The sequence below is a fragment of the Natrix helvetica genome (genome assembly GCF_964273705.1).
Source record: "Natrix helvetica genome assembly, chromosome: Z".
Classification (NCBI taxonomy): Eukaryota; Metazoa; Chordata; class Lepidosauria; order Squamata; family Natricidae; genus Natrix; species Natrix helvetica.
Window position 1 is genome coordinate 87,303,662 of NC_138554.1, and position 20,341 is coordinate 87,324,002.

At 43.8% G+C, this 20,341-nt stretch overlaps 1 protein-coding gene across 1 annotated transcript in view; it reads left to right on the forward strand.

Annotated features, from left to right (window-relative positions):
• Positions 1 to 250: 250 nt before the first annotated feature.
• The window catches only part of CAPN7 (calpain 7), a 37,896-nt gene continuing 17,805 nt past the window's right edge, over positions 251 to 20,341 (forward strand). The window contains exons 1-6 of the mRNA XM_081970102.1: positions 251 to 424; positions 4,828 to 4,936; positions 5,459 to 5,616; positions 8,273 to 8,340; positions 9,077 to 9,271; positions 19,364 to 19,450. Coding sequence (XP_081826228.1) covers positions 323 to 424; positions 4,828 to 4,936; positions 5,459 to 5,616; positions 8,273 to 8,340; positions 9,077 to 9,271; positions 19,364 to 19,450 — 719 coding nt within the window. The 5' untranslated portion in view covers positions 251 to 322. The remainder of the gene's footprint in view (positions 425 to 4,827; positions 4,937 to 5,458; positions 5,617 to 8,272; positions 8,341 to 9,076; positions 9,272 to 19,363; positions 19,451 to 20,341) is intronic.

A 20,341-nucleotide genomic window follows, 5' to 3' on the forward strand; every position in this document is an offset into this window, starting at 1 on the left:
AGAATAAGGAAAATTCCGCGTCCGAGAGCAAAATTGTCGTTTTAAATGCCTGTGATAAAATGTTTGCCTTCTGAAACGTAAACCAAAATCAACAGACGAGTCTTTTGAATGCCTTGAGACTCGATTGTACTTTGGTGCCGGACATTACCCTATTCCGCATGCGCCTATAGTCAAAAATATTCCCGCAAGAAAAACGCGCCTTTCCCTTTTCCGGGATGGGGCGGAGCTACGGGGATTGCCCTGACGTCAGCGAGGAGGAAGCGAAGACAAAAAATAACGCTGAAGCAAGGGCGTCCCTGGGCCGCGCGGTTCTTCATCTGCCATGGACGGTGCAGCGCAGGAACAAGACGCGGTGAAGTTCGCGCAGCTGGCTGTTCAGAAAGACCAAGAAGGGAAATACCAAGAAGCGGCGTTTTACTATAAGGTGCAGGCAAGGGGTGGCTGGGCGCCAAAGGGAAAGCCCCACGCTTTCATGAAGGCGTAGAGGAACAAGATCCTTCCTTAGCGCTCACCCAGTCAGAAGAGGCGGGTGGCGAGAGAAGATTCGTATTTGCTCTGCTGCCTATTCATTGGGCTAAAATTACTTCCGCAGTTTCATAAAACCTGGAACCTATGCGACTCTTGGACTGAATTAGCCTTTGGGATTTAAGAACTCGGGGGAATAATAACTACCTTGAGTTTATCTTTCTCAAAGTCGTTATTTGTAGCTCCCCTTAAATAGAGATCCGATTGGTTGAGGTTAATGTGAGTGATTGGTGGGGTCTGTGATTCTATTTCCAATTCTTCATCTATTAACTTTCTCATTCGTATATATAGTAACGGATAGAGAAAATATGAAGAATCAAATCTTATTCGTGATAATTAGATGAATACACTCACTTTAATTCACATTTCCATCCAGTGATCTTCATTCATGTTTGTTGATATACTGCTGAATTCTAACCTCAGGATTGCACTGAGGTTAATAAGCCCCAAAGCATAAGGGCACAGTTTTTAAAAAGTATGGACAGAATTATACTCATTAAGTATAGTGAATCTTATACTTTTTATAGGCACAAAATGTGAAGTATAGCAATTTGGCCGTACATTGCAAACAGTGCGGTGTAGTTATTTCCATAATGGTTGCAAAATCTAATATACATTGAAAGCTTTGTGCATGAGATATGATGGTTTTATTTCTTCATTCCACACATTAGAAGATAATTCTTATATGATTAAAGAACTTATTTTGCTCATTCTGTTTACTGTTAATTTAGCACAAATGGAAAACATTAGCTTATTTTCTAATTAATTTCTGCTATTTCCTCACTACAGTTGATGCCTAAGGTATGTAGGTTCCATCAAAGATTTCCTATACCAAGGAAAGGATGAGCATCATCTATGTAGAGCACAGTTGTCAAACTCGATTGCATCACATGATGTATTGCAACATTTTTTGCTTTTGAAGAGCCTGGGTGGGCGTGGCCTGCACATGATGCATCCAGCTACGGCCACCAGTTTGACACCCTCAAATTCTAGAGCAAAATAGATATTAGAATAGTATTGTAGAATACTTGAGGATTAAATTTATATTTGATAAGGTTTGCATCCAATTGATATTTAAGATTAAATAGAGAAGGAGTCTGAATATATTCTTTTTTTAATTTTAATAAATAATTTTTATTAAATGTTTTGATCTTTAAAAACAATAGGGAAGACACAGCAATATATTCTTGTTAACTCCATTTCAGTGGAATTGTGCTTGAAAGTTCTAAGTACTATACATCTCACCTGCAAATATCTACGTTTTTGTATCCTGTTCAATAGGTTAGCAACTCAGTTTAATTATCATGTTAAGATGTAAACCACATGCCTAACTATATTTATATGCTCCTCATAACAATTTCTAAATATCAGATTTTTCCCTAACAAGTCTTTTGTCCCAATTCTGTATTCCTGTCATCTCCCTTTTCTTTGTTGGGATATGTCCACCCTTTTCAATTTTCCCCAAGCCACTGTCAAGCCCAGTGGAATCTTTTTTTCTTCTTTTTGTTTTCCTTTGTTAGGACATATCCCCTCTCTTCAGTTTTCCTTGTGCCACTGTCAGAGTCAGTGAAATCTTTTTTCTGCTTTTTATTTTCCACCATTTCTACCATTTCATTACCCTCCTCTTTCATTTCCTGCTTTCAGATTCTGGCTTCAAAATTCTGTTTAAACTTAATTTTAATGGTTTATGCATATTTTTTATAATTTCAAATTCTAACCTTTCCATAATGTCCAGTCCCAAAGTTACAGTTACTTATACTGTTGATTATAATTTCGCAATTCCAGTCCAACTTATATTCTAGTTCAGTTAAAACAGAAACTCTGGTCCAGCTATATACAGGTGAAACTCGAAAAATTAGAATATCGTGCAAAGGTTCATTTATTTCAGTAATGCAACTTAAAAGGTGAAACTAATATATGGGGCAAGACTCATTACATGCAAAGCAAGATAGTTCAAGCCGTGATTTGTCATAATTCTGATGATTATGGCTTACAGCTCATGAAAACCCCAAATCCACAATCTCAGAAAATTAGAATATTACATATAATCAATAAAACAAGGATTGTACATAGAACAATATCGGACCTCTGAAAAGTATAAGCATGCATATGTACTCAGTACTTGTTTGGGCCCCTTTTGCAGCAATTACTGCCTCAATGCAGTGTGGCATGGAAACTATCAGCCTGTGGCATTGCTGAAGTGTTATGGAAGACCAGGATGCTTCAATAGAGGCCTTCAGCTCTTCTGCATTGTTCGGTCTCATGTCTCTCATCTTTCTCTTGGCAATTTCAGGTCAGGCGAATTTGCTGGCCAATCAAGTACAGTAATCCCACAGTCATTGAACCAGGTTTTGGTGCTTTTGGCAGTGTGGGCAGCTGGAAAATGAAGTCAGCATCCCCATAAAGCTCGTCTGCGGAAGGAAGCATGAAGTGCTCCAAAATCTCCTGGTAGATGGCTGCGTTGACCCTGGTCTTAATGAAGCACAGTGGTCCAAAGTCCTGTTGCTCCTTGGTCCAAATTCCTCTTTTCTGATGAGAGCCAAAAGCACCAAAAACTGGTTCAATGACCGTGGGATTACTGTGCTTGATTGGCCTTTCCATTCTTCCTCTATACTCTGGGTCCTTGGTTTCCAAATAAGATGCAAAAGTCACTATTGAAGCATCCTGGCCTTCCATAACACCTCAGCAGTGCCACAGGCTGATAGCTTCCATACCACGCTGCATTGAGGCAGTAATTGCTGCAAAAGGGGCCCAAACCAAGTACTGAGTACATATGCATGCTTATACTTTTCAGATGTCCGATATTGTTCTATGTACAATCCTTGTTTTATTGATTGCATGTAATATTCTAATTTTCTGAGATGGTGGATTTGGGATTTTCATGAGTTATACGCCATAATCATCACAATTATGACAAATCACAGCTTGAACTATCTTGCTTTGCATGTAACAACCCTCCGAGCAAACCAGAAGTCACTTCAGCTTTGCTCAGAGGATCATTTCGACTGCTCCTGAAGGTCCCTGAAGCCTCCAGAGGGCCTCCAGGGGAGTGGGGGAGGCTGTTTTTGCCCTCCCCAGGTTCCTATAAAGCCTCTGGAGCCTGGGGAGAGCGAAAAAAGCATGCAAAAAATGGGAGTGAGGGAGCACCTGTAGTGCGTGTATGCACACTGGGGGGGTGTCGCACATTGCATTAGGGTGCAGCATGCCTGGACACGACCCCCCCCCGTGCTCCCCCCACTTATGGCACACGAGCCAAAAAAGGTTCGCCATCGCTGGTCTCACATACAGTGAGAATCTAATATAAGATAGACAGTATTAAGTTACTGCTGAACATAAAAATTAGTAAATGCAAGCAGTTTGAATCTCACCAGTGATGCTCTTTGTGTGGGATCTGGGTTTGTTCTTAGTTGACCATGTGCCACAGATTTAAGGTGGCTGCTTCTACCTTCTCCAAATGCTGAAGAAAATGGAGTTCTGGCTTCCCAGCATGCACTTGATTTGAGTGCGGACTGATGGTAAATTAGTGGAGTCAGCTTCAAACAATATAGTTGGGGCATAAAGTTATATGTTGTGCCATGACACTAATTATTTGCAGAAAAATCTCACCTTGGATATATTATGTGTTCATAAATTATAACCAAAGTTTTAAAAATATCTTAAGATATCCATATGTCTGCTTTGACTTCTTCCCAAGAATTTGAATTTGGGAATATCCCTAACCACTTATCTAATAGGCAGTTAGGTATGTCCTTTAAAAATTATTTACAGTACTTTGACACTGAGTGAACACAAGTACATATCTTTTATTACAAGATAAATCAGCCCAACATGTCTTAATGCTCTATGGTCCTGTTTGGGTTCATGCCTTTTTAAGTATAACAATAATGGCTTCTTTAATGAAGCTGCAACCTCATTAAAATGACTATCCCATCTTAAGGGCATATCTAAACTCTGCTTTTAGATATTTAAAGGGGCTCAAATAAAGCTTTAAAGTTTAAACCATCTACTGAGTCCTCATAACTTCTTTTTTTTAATGAACATTTTGGCCATGCTCTCTCTGATGTCATTTGCCTGACTAGCCTCAAGTCTCATTTTAAAGAAACCAAAACTTTAATTTTACCCATAACTAGAAACGCAGTTGTGTATAAGTGTACAAAATTTAGGAATCCTTTGCAAAATTCTAAAATGGTACCATGTTTTAATGAATCCTTTGAAAACTACTTGCCACACTATTTATACTGATATCATTAAAGCTACCGGTATTAGAAAATTTCATAGTTGGGATATGTTTTCTTTCCTCAGGAAGCTGCACAAGCCTTGATTTATGCTGCAATGGCAGGATCAACCTTAGAAAATATTCCAGGAAAAATAAGTGAATATTTAGAAAGAGTACAAGCTTTATATACTGCAGGTAAATAATAAAAATACTTTTTGTTTTCACTACCATGCTACTCAACAATCTAATATAATATCATTTCCCAAATCCAGAACCACATATCTTCATACAGGAAGTGAATACTTTTCATGGACTTGCAAAATTTACAGAGAGGGGTTCAACTTTTTCTTTTCTGGAGATAAAGGAATTTTGTAATGTACAAAATGTCTTGATTCCTTTTAAGAGCAAAATATGTCATTATTTTTCTTAAACTGAATTGTTATTCTTTTTGAAATTTCCTCAATTGTATTTTGTTGTCCAAACTCAATTTTGAGAGAGTTTGTTAAATTGTTCTTGCATATGGTTTACCATAAATACATACGAGTAACTTTTTTCATGTGTAAACTCCCAACTTGCTGATGAATATTATTTTTATTTATTATTTAGCTATTATTAGTAAAATATATATCCAGCTTTTTATACAGATATTGCATCTCTAGTAAGAAAAGTTCATCGGTTACTAAATAAGGTGAGCTAATCATTTTCTCCCTAATTTAGTTCAATTGCAGAAAGTGGATCCCTTGAAATCAAAGCAGCAGCTGGACTTGGAACGTGCCCATTTCCTGGTTACCCAAGCTTTTGATGAAGATGAAAAAGGCAACAACGAGGAAGCCATAGAGCTCTACACGGAAGCGGTGGACCTCTGTTTGAAAACAGTACGTTAAGCTACCACTTAACTTGGTGGATTTATGTTATGGTAAGAAATCCTTCCCTTTATTCAGGTGACCTTCAGGCAGATGTGTACATACATTCATATTTTCTTGATTGTTTTGGAAACTTGAATATACTATACCTGGTTGGCGCCAATAAGAAACACCATGGAAGGCAATAAAGAAAATCTCTTTTTTTTTAATGGTGAGAAATTTCAATATGATAAATAACCAGTGTTTTGGATCAGGTTAGCCCTTTGAATTAGCTTCTTATTTTTATAGCAGAAAATATGATGTATGCACATGCCCTTCACCCCTGGATAAAAAAGTGGTACCTGTGTTTCTATTCAGGAAAGTTTTTGTGATTTGGAATACCGTTGAGAATTAATTGTCCTGAGCCTTTATTTTAGATGTATTTTTTTTGTTTACTTGTTTATTAAACTATTTGCTGCCCTTTTCACCACAGTGTTATTTTTACATTTTTCATAATAAAAGAATATTCTAGAATTTTAGGTACTTTTTCCAACAAATGAATTACAATACTGTTACTGAAATAAGAACAGAAGATTTTAGAGTTTGTGATCCCCCATTTCCCTGAATAGCTGTGATTTCTCGTCTTTATCCATTAAGTTAAACGTTAAGGGTAAAAAAAAAAGTTTCAGTAATCAGTGAAACTTTATGGTTATAATAAATTTGCTCCAGTGATTTCAATGAAACTTGTGACCAGATAGATTATACCACAACCTTGAAATGAATTTGAATTTGTAAAAACCTACTCGCAATAACTTCAATGTTTCATGTCTGAAGCAAAAAAGAAGCTTCAGAGCACAAAGGAGCATTCATATCCATAAATCCCAAACAGCTCTTTACCTTGCATTAAGTAGCAATTGTGGAGGATAGTTGGCTAGTTCTGGGGAAGCACAGCATAGTTGCATACATTTGATTTGCAACCTCAATCCAGTGAATGTTGCAGGTACCATTTTTTTATACTGTTTTAGTAAGTATTATAGGCAAAATATCTTAGAGGAAGAGTTCACAATCATGATGTAATTCCACCAAGTATGACTCCTCTCCTTCCCCTCTCTCTTGTCTTCCTCTTCTCCCCCTTCTTGAAAGAATGTTGGTATTTTGAGTAAAATTGAATTTAGTTTTGCTTTATTTCCTTAAATTCTTGAAATCTTTGTTTTAACTACTGGCATTAACATCAATAGATTTGCTTTGTTCATTAATTAAAGCTGGACTTACTACAGATGATTTTTTTTCTTTCTACTTGTCTACAATAATTATATGTTCAAGGATTGGAGGATCACATAACTATTTTGTTCTAATTGAGAATTATAGTTACTTGGATGGTTGGATTGATTACAGTAGTGATGTTTCCAATAAAGGAGAATATTTGTAGCCTAGGATTGAAATTAGGCTCCTTGGTGCTCTCTAAGATTGGTTGTTTTCTTGAAGACATTTCATTACCCAAAATGTATCATCCTCAATGCTAGCAATCAGTGCTAATTTGGATAATGTCTGCGAGAAAGCAGGCAAGCTCAGAAAGCACCAAGGACCCATCATAGAGATATTTATATGACAACTAGCCAAGTATATTTTCACTTAACCGGTTATATACTTGGAGCATAGGTACAGTAATTATGGTATAGTGCCGTGATGGCAAACCTATGGCATGCGTGCATGCACAGCCATTTCTGAGGGCACGCGAGGCGGCGTCCTGTCAGCCACAGCAAGCATATGCATGCTGGCCAGCTGATTTTCGGCCTTGATTTCCGGCTGTTTTTTGCCCTCCAGAGGCTTCCCTGAAGCCTCCAGAGGGCAAAAAACCGGCCAACACGCAAACCGGAAGTTTGGAAACGGACTTTCGGTTTGTGCGTTGGGCTGGTTTTTGCCCTACAGAGGGAGGAAAACTGCCCAATGGGCAACCAGGAAGTCCGTTCCCAAACTTCTGGTTTGTGCATTGCGCCGTTTTTCACTCTCTGGCGGCTTCAGGTAAGCCTCTGGAGGGCAAAAAACAAAAATCAAGACCAAAAATCAGCTGGCCTACGGAAAATGGACCTACCAGGCCCACTAGAAGTGGGAAAATAGGCCGTTTCTGGCCCCCCAGAGAGCCTCCAGGGGACGGGGGAGGCTCCCCAGGCTCCAGGAAAGATGTGCATGCATGCATGGGGCAGCAGGGGAGGGTGACACATGCATGCACAGGAGGCACGGCATGGGGGGCATTAAATTATGGGTGTGGGTACACAAGCGTGTGCAATAGCATGCGCGCAAGCACATGCTCTTGGCACCCGAGGTGAAAAAGGTTTGTCATCGCTGGTATTGTATGCTTTGTGATTCACAAATTGGGTTAACTGTGGGTAAGCAGACAAAACAATTGTGAAGTGACTGAGCAAAAGTCTCAACCGCATCTCAGAATATCAAACCATAGTGGATTTAGTTTTTATCAATTGTGCAACATTAGTTTCTAATTAGTTGTATCTGAACAGTTTTAGTTTATATATGGTGATGAAAGGTGCAAATAATAGCCTGATATGATTATACACTCTCCATTTTCTATAAACAATGGGGTAGTAAATGGAAAAGAAAATTTACTGACAGCTGATTTATTTTATAGATGGTTTAATAGACTATTTTCTTTCTTATTTTTTCAATATTCCAGTCAGGTGAAACATCAGAAACAGTTCTTCAAACCAAACTGAAGCAACTAGCTCGGCAGGCATTGGACAGGTAAACTTCTTGGAATTTTGTACCTATATATTATATATAGCTTCCATTATTTCATTGCTTATAACATTGAATGTGGTAGACAGAGGAGAGACAAGTTTCAACAACTAAACAACTAAAAGGTTTCAAACATATTAATAACCATCACTGCACTTTTATTTTTCAGCCTACAGCTAATTAATTTCTCTGCTATTTTAATATACAAAATGAAAATATAAAGCAGGATTATGAGGGTCACTCTAAATGTCTCTTTTTCCAGTTTTAAGCAATTCATTGTTGACTTGGTTGATTAGGAACCCTATGGTATTTGTTCTGCAATGTCTGGAGAGCCTTAGGTTTTTATACTCATGATTCAGATAACAATCCAGAACTAGGGCATAAAACATGTTTCAGGTATACAAGAAGACATTTTAAGAAAATAGTGCTGAATATTTTTTCATTCTGGTTTGTTCAATATTGGTATAAAACAAGGCTTGGCAGAATTATTAAATCTGAAATCTTATACATAATCATAGCTCATATACATATGATTTAGGTTTTCTGTAAAGTAACTTGGAATAATTGAGTTGAACTTAATTCCCAGCTACTCATCAGTTTGGTTGGTGAGAGGAGAATCCACAATTTTGTTTGACCCTTGTGATTTTTATATCTGTAGGGAAGCATATAAAAGCAAAGGTTTAAGAATGAATGCATTCTTTTTGCTGTATTGCAATTGCCATTTCCTTTAACTTAATTGTAGAGCTGAAGCGCTGAAAGATTCAAAGGCATCTCAGAAAGACAAGCCAGCTCCAGTGAAGCAAAGTCAGCCAGTGAGAACTTTTTTCCCATTGGGACCTGATTTTTCCTTGAATGATAAGCCACAGTCCATCAGACCTGTTCATGCTAGTGAACCTCAAGGTCAGCGATATACTGTGGAGGAGATCCAAGTGCTCAGGTAAGGGAGGGAAAATATATTCTGCAACATGTTTATATAAAATCTAGTTTCTAATCTAGGCTACAGCCTGGTTTATTGAATAGGCTAACTTTTAAATAAATGAATGTAGACTTTCACGCTGAAAAGTACTGTCCTAGAGATAAATGCAGCAGATTGTCTATATAGACTAAATTTGCTATTTTATCATTCTTAAAATCAGCATTATTGATGCTTATTGATGAGTGTATTCAAAATATGAGGAAGTTAATCACATTCTCCAGCTGATGGTGCAGGACGTTCCAGAAGTGGGTTGTTACATCTTTATTTGTCCAAAGACTGAGTCATAGTTGAAACCACACCTCCAGTCCTCTCCTGTTTGGCTCCAATTCTGATTCAGTCTTTGCCCGATAAAGACATAATTTAAACTTGCTCGTGAGTTGGAGTGTTTTGTTTGTGTTTTTCCCCTCTAACGTGGCCTTATTTGGAGTTCAAAACTTGTTTTTCTATCTTTTCAATTGACTGTGGGCTAAATTGTTTTTTCTAAGTTGGATTTTTTAAGTTGCTGGCTACTTTCTTTGAGTAACTCCCCAGTTGCCTGAGGGAGCGCCGCTTGCAGCACCAGTGATTGGGGCTCTAATTGCAACTTACTTGGTGGAGCGGAGAAGCATTGCTAGAGAGGTTTCCTGGCTGGAGGGCCAGCTGAAGGAATCTGCGGTTGCCGCTGGGAATCAGTGGCAGAGGCAGATCTGCGGTGTATGGAGACGCATCAGGGGAGCATCAACCCCTTTGGCGAGGCAGTGGCTGCAATCTGTGGGGCCAGGCACAGTTGACGCCAGCTTGTTCAGGGAGGCAGTGATCTTCCACCTTGCTGGGTGATCTTGGGGCTGGCCGGCTGCTCTGATGGATGGCAAGTGGCGGGCTGTTTTGGTGAGTACCTTGGTGCCCTGGGGACAGCCATTTTGATGAGGTACTCCGGGAGGTGGACATTTTGGTAAGGTCCTCATGGTGGTGGCCATTTTTGGTGGTGCCACTAGGAGGAGGCCATTTTGTGTTCAATATTATGAACAAGGGTGTTTAACAAAATGAGGCGAGACAGATCTAACAGCAACAATTAATTTTACAACAAGAATCACTAACACGTAACTAGCAATTAGAATACAAACTCTGAGTTCCTATCTGACAGCTCCTTAAATACCCCGCTGTCAGACAACTGGACCAATCAGCTCCGTTCCTGCCTAGGGAACAGCCTGCATCAGACACTGAATACATAACACTCCTTCCCATCACATTCACACATGCATACTCTTGTAAGTACGCTGGCCAGCGCTGAACTCGGCTGGATCGTTGAGGCTCCTGTCTCAGCGATGGGACTTGCCTGCTGGTCTCTGGAGCCGATGAAGTTTCCTCTGACCCGTCCTTCGATGTTTCTTCGTCTGCAGCTGACGCCACCGGGCCTGGTTCCACAGGTGAGTCTGCTGGCTTTGCGGTTGAGCAGGGTCTTTTGTTCCCATTGATAGGCAGGTTCCCTTTAGGATCTGGAGCAGGTGTCAGATAGTCCTCAGCCACCTCCTCTGATGATGGCAACCCTCCTCGGGGTATGCCATTGGAGCAGAACAGCTTATTTGAAGGTCCCCGGCTCCAAAGCTGGTCTATGTGGAGTTTCCAAGTCAGGCCGTTTGTCAGCTCCACCCTGTAAGAGCAGGGACCTATTACAGCTACCACCTTGCTCTGTATCCAGAGGGGATGGTCAGTGTAATTTCTGGCATAGACAGGGTCCCCCAACCTAAACTCCCGGACCAACTCCCCAGAATCTAATGGCTTTTCTGAGGAATAACTAGAATGCATTCTATCTAACATTATCCTAAGGCATCTGGCCAGTAGTATCTCGGCTGGGCATTTATTAGTTTGTGGCCACTGTGTTGTGTGCTGCGTTAATAGGAACTGGTCCACATTCTCCTGCCAGTTCCTAGAGCCCATTTTACGTAAAGCCTCTTTGGCTGTCCATTCAGCCAGTCCATTCCCCGCAGGATGAAATGGCGATATCAGGGCATGTCTAATTCCCTGACCTTTTCCTAAAGAGTGCAGCAAATACTGCACTACGGGCACAGGGTAGGCATTGGGTGGCAAGACCTTATAGTTGGCACACAAATGCAGAGAAACCCAGGAAGTCCACCCTCTGCGCACCAAATGAGCATTTGCTACGCTTTAATTTTAAGCCCGTGCCCCTAAAACGGTCAAGGGCCATCAGAAGTATTTCAATGAGTCCTGAGCGGCTGTTTGCAGCGATCAGGACATCATCAAAGTAGGGGACGACGCCAGGGAGCCCATGGAGCAGCCGCTCCATGAGGCTCTGGAAGATCCCTGGGGCCACGGAAACACCGAATTGAAGGCGGCGGCAGCGGAAAGCCCCACGGTGGGTGACGATGGTTTGGGCAACTTCCACGTCGTCATCCACCGAGAGCTGCTGTAGGCTTGCGCCATGTCCATTTTGGCGAAAATGCAGCCCCGCCCCAAGGAATGGAGCAGGTGCTGCACTACAGGGACTGGATAGGGGTTTGCCTGGAGGGCAAGGTTGATGGTCGACTTATAGTCGGTGCAAATTCTGACAGACCCGTTGGCCTTCACAGGGACCACTATGGGGTTTCCCACCTCGAGTGGTCAACAGGCTCCAGGATGCCCTGCGCCAACAATTTGTTGAGCTCCGCATCAACCTTAGCCCTCAAGGCAAAAGGCACCCTGCCGGCCTTCAGCCTAATAGGGGCAACCTGGGGGTTGAGGTTCAGGGAAATGGGGGTACCCTTATACCTCCCCAGCTTACCATCGAAGACATCAGCGTATTCGGCGATGACGTCTTCAATGTCAGGGGGTGTGTCATCGGTATGATGCACCTCCGGCAACGACAGGACCAAAGCAGGGAACCAATCCAGGCCCAGTAGGGCCGGCAGTGGTTTCTCCACTACCACGACTGGTAGGCAGCCATTAAGTCCCCCATACTCCACCCACAACATATGACAGCCCAGGGTGGGATGGGTAGTCCCCTGGTAGTCTCTCAAAGTTGTGTCCGGTGGTGACAGCTGGTCAAGGGGGATGCTGGGGTAGAGGTGGGAGAACTCAGCCCAGGACAGGAGGGAACGGGAGGATCCGGAGTCAACCTCCATCATGCAGGGCGACCCATCGAGCAACAGCGAGACTGTGATCTTCTTCGATCCGGTCGAGGCGTGGCTGACCGACACTGCAGGGGTGGCAGGGAGGTCTGGCTCGACGGTGAAGCAGTCATCTCGTCTGCGTTGTTGGCGGCGAGGCTGCTGGGGGCGAGGTGGTGCCTGCTGGCTGGACGTTTGCACGGAGACATCTGGCTGCTGTGGTAGCGACAAAGCGGCTCGGCAGACCTGGGCCAGGTGGCCCTTCTGGTGGCATCTGCGGCATGCTGAAGCCTTAAAAGGGCAAGCGGTCCGGGCATGGTTTCCTCCGCAACCAAGGCAGACCCCTGCAGTTTGGCGGAACAGCTGCTGCGCTTGGCGCAGCGGCACGGCCCCCAGCCAGTCCACCTGGTCCTCAAGGTCGTCCAATGGCACGAGCTCGTCTATGAGGTAGGCTCGGGTGGGCTGAGGAGGTAGCTGGTTGTTGAACATCTCAGCCGTGGACTGGTCAGACAGCTCTGGGCTCTGGCCTCTTCCACTGCCTGTTGCAGTGTGATCTCCGGTCGGGCCAACAAACGCCGCCTCAGGTGGAGGTTCCGGACCCCGCACATGAACTGTCCACCAGCGAGTCGTCCAGGTCAGCGAACTCGCACGGGATCACAGCTATCCTCAAGGATTGAAGGAATTGGCTGATTGATTCGGATTCCTTCTGTACACATTGGCGAAATGTGTAACGGCGTGCGATCCGTGAGGGAGCTGGAGCGAAGTGATTCTTTAATTTGGTGATTAAATTGTCCCAGGTGAGGGCATGAGCCGGCAGTGGCGCGGCAAGAGACCTGGCAGCGTTGAACATGACTGGCCCGCAGCAGCTGAGGAAAAAACTGACCTTGCGGTCCGCGGGCAGGTCGTAGTTGCCGTTAGCTATTAAAAAGCATTTGAAGCGCTCCATGACCCCGGCCCATGTCTCGCCTGAAGTTCCATAAGGAGGGAAAGGGGGCATTGACGCCATGGTAGTGCCCGTAAATGGGATGAGGAGGCGAGAGCAAGAGAGAGAAAAACACAGCCTCGTCGGCTGAGGGAACTCCTTTCGCTCCCACTAGGGCACTGTTAGCTGGCCTTCAGGATCCCATCCTCGTCGCCAGTGCAAAAGAGCAGCCGATAGATGAGGCAGGACGAGTTCTGAGGCAACTCAACAGGTTTATTTAGAACGAGCAGTCAAAACTATATACAGACAGAGTTCAGCACCTTTCCCTGCTTGACAGCTATTTATATGGAGCTGTCAAGCAGGGCAGCCAATAGAAATGCCCTGAACAGCCCGTGCTCAGCCAAGCCGTGTCTTAGCCAATCAGGTGTGGCTTGGCTGTTGCTGGCTGTCAGGTCATAAGTCAAGGATAGAACAATTTTATCGTTTTGTCTACCACGTATACTTCAAAGACTAAAGAATCTGCTGCCTCAGTTTGAAGATCCTACCTTTGTCGCCAGTGTTCAATATTGTGAACAAAGGTGTTTAACAAACTGAGGTGAGACAGATCTAACAGCAACCATTTATTTTACAGCAAGAATCACTAACACGTAATTAGCAATTAGAATATGAACTGTGAGTTCCTGTCTGACAGCTCCTTAAATACCATGCTCTCAGACGACTGGACAAATCAGAGTTCGGCTCTGTTTCCTCCCAGGGAACAGCCTGCGTTAGACCTGAATATGTAACATTTTGTTTTTTTGTTTTTTTGCCTAGTCAAGAGGGCGGCAGCCATTTTGTTTGCCCGTTGCCAGCACAAGGTCCATTGAGGCTGCTGTTCCTTCTCTAGTGCAGTTGCATGGTCGAGCGGAGCAGTAGCCAGGCCGAAATCTCTTCCCAACATCGGAATTGGCTGTGCAGGCCGTGGGCGAGTGCCTGCGAGGGGACGTAGTGAGATGGCTGATCGCTGCCTCGTCGTCTTCCTCCATAAAGGCACAGGCAGGTCATAAAAGGAAGAAGGTACCCTCAGCGGAACATACTTCCAAGTCTGCTCTGAAACAGCCAACAAACAGAAGGATAAAGATCGTCCCGAGGGTGGGGCAGAGAGGCCCAGGCCTGGCAATGGGAATGATGTCTCTTTGCCACTGACATGTTCCCCACCTTTCCTGAGGGCAGCGCAACTCTCCCCCTCTCCCTCCTCCCAGACTTTCAGATTCTCCAAGGGCTAGTTCAATTTCTTCCCTCTTTCGGTGGAAGGGGAGGAGCGGGCTGGTCATCCTTTTGTATGCTTAGAGCCTGTTGCAAGACCAGTGAAGAAACAAAGTCTGGCACCCAGCCATGTGGGAAGTGAATTTGATGACTTGCCTAATAACATTCAGTCTCTTATTCAACGGGCCATAGCTCATGGCATAGCCCTTCAGCAGAGTTAGTCTCCAGACCAGGCAGATTTAGAGTTGATGGCAGCTAGGCGCAAGACGGCACAGGGATTGGCCGCTCACACTAGCAGATCGCAAAGGGTAGTGTCCCCCTCGCTGAGGAGTGAGCTGTCTGCCATGGAGGAGGAAGAACAGAAGGATTTGGAGCTCTCAGAGGACAAGGGCTTGGCCCCCGATGTCCTTGCCTTTGTGGGCCTGTTTCCTCCGGGTTTGTTTTGTTCCTTGCTGTTCAAAGCCAGGAGCAGATCTCAGAACAAAGCTGGAGAAGGAGAAGGCAGTTGAGGCTTCAATGTCCAAGAAGGCTTCTGAGAAAAGGGGACTATTCGCTGAACCTGCTGCGAAAAGGAGGAGATCCCTGCACCTAAATTGTTCCTGCATGTCCAAAAGCAATGGGCGAAGCCAGATACCTTTTCAACCCCAGGAGGGAACGATAGGCATTTCTATAATATGGAACCTGATTTTTCTCAAGCCTTGCAGGTCCTGGTGGTGGATGCTCCTGTGGCAGCCTTGGTGTCTCTGTCTTCTATGGTCATGGGCGATGTAGCGGACAACTTGAAGGCGGAGGATAAGAGTACAGAACTGGCCTTGTGTAAGATGTTTCAGGCTGCGACATGGGCAATTAACGCTGCCTCTTTTGCCTCTTCCTTCAATCGTGCAACATTGATGTGGCTTGAACAGATGTAGTCAAATGTTCTGCAAGTGGTGCCACACAGCGAACGTGGACCCCAAGGGCCCATCTATTCCCCATATCCTAGAATTTCTTCAAGATGGCTTTGAAAAAGGCCTATCTCATAACACTCTCCGCAGGCAGGTGGCGGCATTGTCCACTATCCCTGTGCTAGACAGCAGGGAAAGCCTGGGCCACCACCCAGTTATCAAAAGGTTCATGGGGGGGGGGATAGCTAACCTTAGGCCCCCGGTGTTCAAGGTTTCTGTCATGGGATCTGTCCACAGTCCTCTTAAGGACCCTTTTGAGCCGTTGAGGACTGTTTCCTTGCAGTTTCTCACCTTCACAAAGTGGCCTTTTTGGTCGCCATCACGTCTGCAAGGCATATATCAGAGTTGGGAGCTCTATCAGTGAGGGAAGACCTCTGTGCGTTTCATCCCAACACAGTGGTGCTGAGGCTGGACCCCACCTTCATTCTCAAGATTAACTCGTATTTTCATAGGGCTCAGGAGATTGTGCTTCCAGATTTTTGTCCCAATCCCACTTGTAATAGGGAGAAATCTTGGCATAAATTGGATGTGCGGAGGGCTCTCTGTATTTACATCAAGCGGACAGCGCCCACCAGGAGGACGGAAGCATTATTTGTCTTGTTCTAGCCTTCTGCAGTGAGTTCTAGGGTGTCACCTTCCACCATTGGGCGCTGGTTATGGGCGTGCATCTCCCACACCTATGAGGCTCAGGGTAAACCTGTGCCTCAGGGATAACAGCACATATTAAAGCCCCAATTGGGGACATTTTCAGGGTGGCTACATGGGCATGTCCATCAACCTTCATAAAGCACTATTGGTTGGATGCCTTTGCATCCGCCGAGGCTTCCTTCGGCCAAAGGGTGCTTCAATGAGTGCATACTCCATTGGGAACTATGGACCAGTGAGTTCCCTGCCCTAGGGACTGCTGGTTTGGTGTGTCCCACTTCTGGAACCTCCTGTACCATCAGCTGGAGAAGGAACGTTGGTCCTACCTGAACGTTCTTCTCAGCATGGCACAGGACATTCCAGATCCCTCCCTGTCAGGCCTGTAGTCCACTGGGCTGGGTGAGCTTTGGGGCAGGGGCTGTTCTTCTCTTGTTCTCTAGTTGGAACTGCGTCTTTGTTAGAATTGGAGCCAAGCAGGAGAGGACTGGAGGTGTGGTTTCAACTGTGACTCAGTCTTTGGGCAAATAAAGATGTAACGACCCACTTCTGGACTGTCCTGCGCCATGCTGAGAAGAATGTTCAGGTAGGACCTTCTTCAGGAAGCAAATGAAAGAAGAAAAACTGTTGCTGATATTTTGGTCTAAAATTTCCTTCATGCCAAGCTTAGCTCTGGATAATTTACATAAATCCATATATTTTTCCTATTTTAGGAAAGAGGTTTATTACTGCCACCACCTGGGTGCTTTCGTCTATTGTTTAATTCAGAGTTCGCCAACCTTAATGGGTTGGCAGCTGGTGGAGGGAGGTTGCAGGTACCTTAATGCATGCATGCACACATGCGAAGCATGTGAGTGACACAAATGGGGCTGCAGTCCAGTGGTCAACAGGCCATGTACTGATAATGGGCCACAGTCCACAGGTTGGGGACCCTTGGTATAATCTGACCATTTGCCCAGAAATTCCCAGATAGTCCATCTTAACTTTCTTCATTAAACATGTTCAGCTAGATGCTTCTACTATTTTTTATATTATTATAATATTGCATTTCTTCAAGCTGCTCCCTTTCAGATGTGATGGGCTGCAGATATTTAAAATAGAGTTCGTGGAAATTTCAGGAGTTGGTACTCATTACATGATAGGAGGCAATAGCATGGGAAAGGCTATATTTAGTTGATATAGCATCTCATTTTTATATGTTTAAAACAAATGTAGAATTTTGTTTAAAGCAATACAAGTAGTCTTCAGCTGGGGCAGCAGTTTCCATTGCTAAGCAGAGAGGTCATTAAGTCAGTTGTGCCACTGGAGCTTTTAGGCTATTCGTGTGGTGGTTAATGAATTGGGCTTTCCCCATTGATTTTGCTTCTCGGAAGCCAACTGGAAAGGTTGCAATGGCAGTTACATTCCCTCAGGATGCTGCAACAATTGTAAATACATGCTGGTTGCCAAATTCCCAAATTTTGATCACATCATCTTGGGGATGCTGCAGTAGTCATAAACGTAAGGAGTAGTTATAAGTCACTTTTCCAGTACCATTGTAACTTTGAACAGTTGCTAAATGAATGGTTGTTAAATGGAGGACTGCCTGTAGAAGTATCTAAGCGGAGTGCTGCAGGAACTGTGGCTGGTTCAGTTGAAAGAGAGAGAATAGCCTGGTTGTCAGAAAGTGTTTTTCTTGTTAAGAAATTTATTTATTACTAGACATTTCCACCTTAAATTGAAGTAGAAATGTCTACTTTTTTGCAGAAAAAAGACAATTACAAAATCTGTAAGCATTAAGGTGTGCCCTATGGCAAGGGTCTCCTATCCTTGGTCTGCAGATCACTACTGGCCTGTAGCCCATTGGAATAAGATGCATAAGTGGTTGGCAAGCATGGGAAGTTCCATTTGCACAAGCGGCCTACATACAGGTGAAACCATCCCCTTCCTATTGCTGTCAGTCCACAGAGCAGGAAAAGTTGAGGACCGCTGCCCTATGGCAAGCATTTAGTTGAAATAGTAGGCAGTGATAGTATTTTAATAAGATTACAAGTAATCCCCAGGTTACGATCATTCCCTTAGCAAACATTCAAAGTTACATAATAATTGCCCCCTAGTGTTTACAAACAAGTCCTGAAATATGAATCTTGCAGCACCATAGCAATTGTTCACCCTTACGAACAATGACAGAAGCTCTGCAACATTCGTCTTGTACTTTGCCGGCCAAAATGGAGTATCGATGGGTGAGCTCACTCTTCTGAACTTCCATTTTGGCTTGCAAAGTGCTGGGTGAGGCCTGCAAAGGCCTAAACAGAGTTCCGTTTTGGTCGGCAAAATGCCAGATGAGGCCTGCACACACCAAAACGGAGCTGCAGAGGGTGCATATGGCTGAGATGCTGGAGAGGAGACAGCTTGCTAGATCTTTGCATGGTAAGTGACCCGATGCGGCAGATTGGTGAGAGGGGAAGCAATTGTGGGCAGTATGGGGTATTTCATTGAGTCAGGGAGTCCTTGGATGGTGTTAAGCAGGTGGCCTGTTCCATCACTAGTCCCGTCCCTCCCAATGGCCTTCCTCACCCTGAAATACCTCACATGCACTTAACTAGCCATGCATTTGATTAGCGAATACATGAGTGAAAGGAGAGAGTGATCCCATTCAAGGTACAAGATTCACTCCCCCAAATCCTCGGGTTATGAATGGAATGGGCAGGCTCTGTTACATTCGTAATTCAAGGACAACCTGTATATGAGAATTCTAGGGCTCTTGGATTAGGAAATTGAAAAAACTTCCTGGAAAAAGACCATAGCAACCACCTTATAGTAACATCAAGAAAAATATATAGATTTAACCATAGAAATTGTTTAATGGCAGTACCTGCCATAAGCAAAGGGATCTAGGGTCTTCTCAGCAGCAAATTTATTTAAACACAGTTTTTAAGCTTTTCAAAGTAATCATCACGTAGTTTTACTTATTCCATCACATATCTCCATTGCTCTGTAACTTTGAAAGTTGGAATATTGGAATACTTTTAAAACAATAGCTTGCTCTGTAAACAGAACTTTCAATGCAAACTGAAGAAAAATTATGCTGAAGACCTTTATGTTTAATTCAGGTCTCATAGCAGGAAGGGATCCAAATACCAGGCAGAACAATTATGGCACATTAAGCAGTTGGCATGAAGAAAAAGAAGTAGAATTTGAACAGGTTTGTTGCTAACATATTGTCTTTTGTATTTAGGAAGACATCAAAAATAAATGGTATTGAATATGTCCCTTTCATGAGTGTTGACCTAAGAGAACGTTTTGCTTTTCCAATACCTTTCTCGTAAGTTTATCTTTGTACTCACCAAATATTTTTTTCACTAGTCACCATTTAGAGCAGAGGTGTCAAACTCATGACATCATGCAGTCGTCACATGACATATCGGGAGTTTTTTCCCCTTCGCTAAATCAGCCTGCGGTGTGGCCAGCACATGATACATCCAGCCCTTGGGCTGGGAGTTTGACAGCCCTGATTTAGAGCTTTCAGTATTGTTGAACTGTGATACTGTAATAAACTACAATTACTGGTATGTATGTATGCTCTCTCTCTCTCTCCCTCTCTCTCTCTCTCTCTCTCTCTCTCTCTCTCTCTCTCTCTCTCTCTCGCGTGTGTGTGTGTATAAAAATAAAATGTTATAATAAGCCTTGGGGGAACATTCCGACAAAAAGAAAACTGGCTAGAGTGTCAGATACAAATGCTTCTCTTCTTGCACATCTGCCCTATTGGCAGAAGCCTATCAGAATATTAGTCATCTTGAAAACCCAAATGTCACAGAACAAAGGGAAAAAAGATTGCTTGTGTGTATTACTAATTTCCATGTTTGTTTAAAACATGGTTTATGTACTCATGTGCACAACACAGCAATTTTTCAGATTTAGTTAATATTCATAAAGTACAGCGATGGCGAACTTTTTTGGCTCGTGTGCCACGAGTGGGGGGAGCGCAGGGGGGTCGTGTGCGGGCGTGCCGCACCCATAATGCAACGCGCGACCCACCCCAGTACGCATGCGCACACAACGCGCAACCTCCCCATTTTTACATGCTTTTTTCGCCCTCCCCAGGCTCCAGAGGCTTTATAGGAGTGCCCCCCCGGAGGCTTCAGGGACCGTCCGGAGGCTTCCCTGAAGCCTTCGGAACGCTTAAAACCACCCTCCGAGCAAACCGGAAGTGACT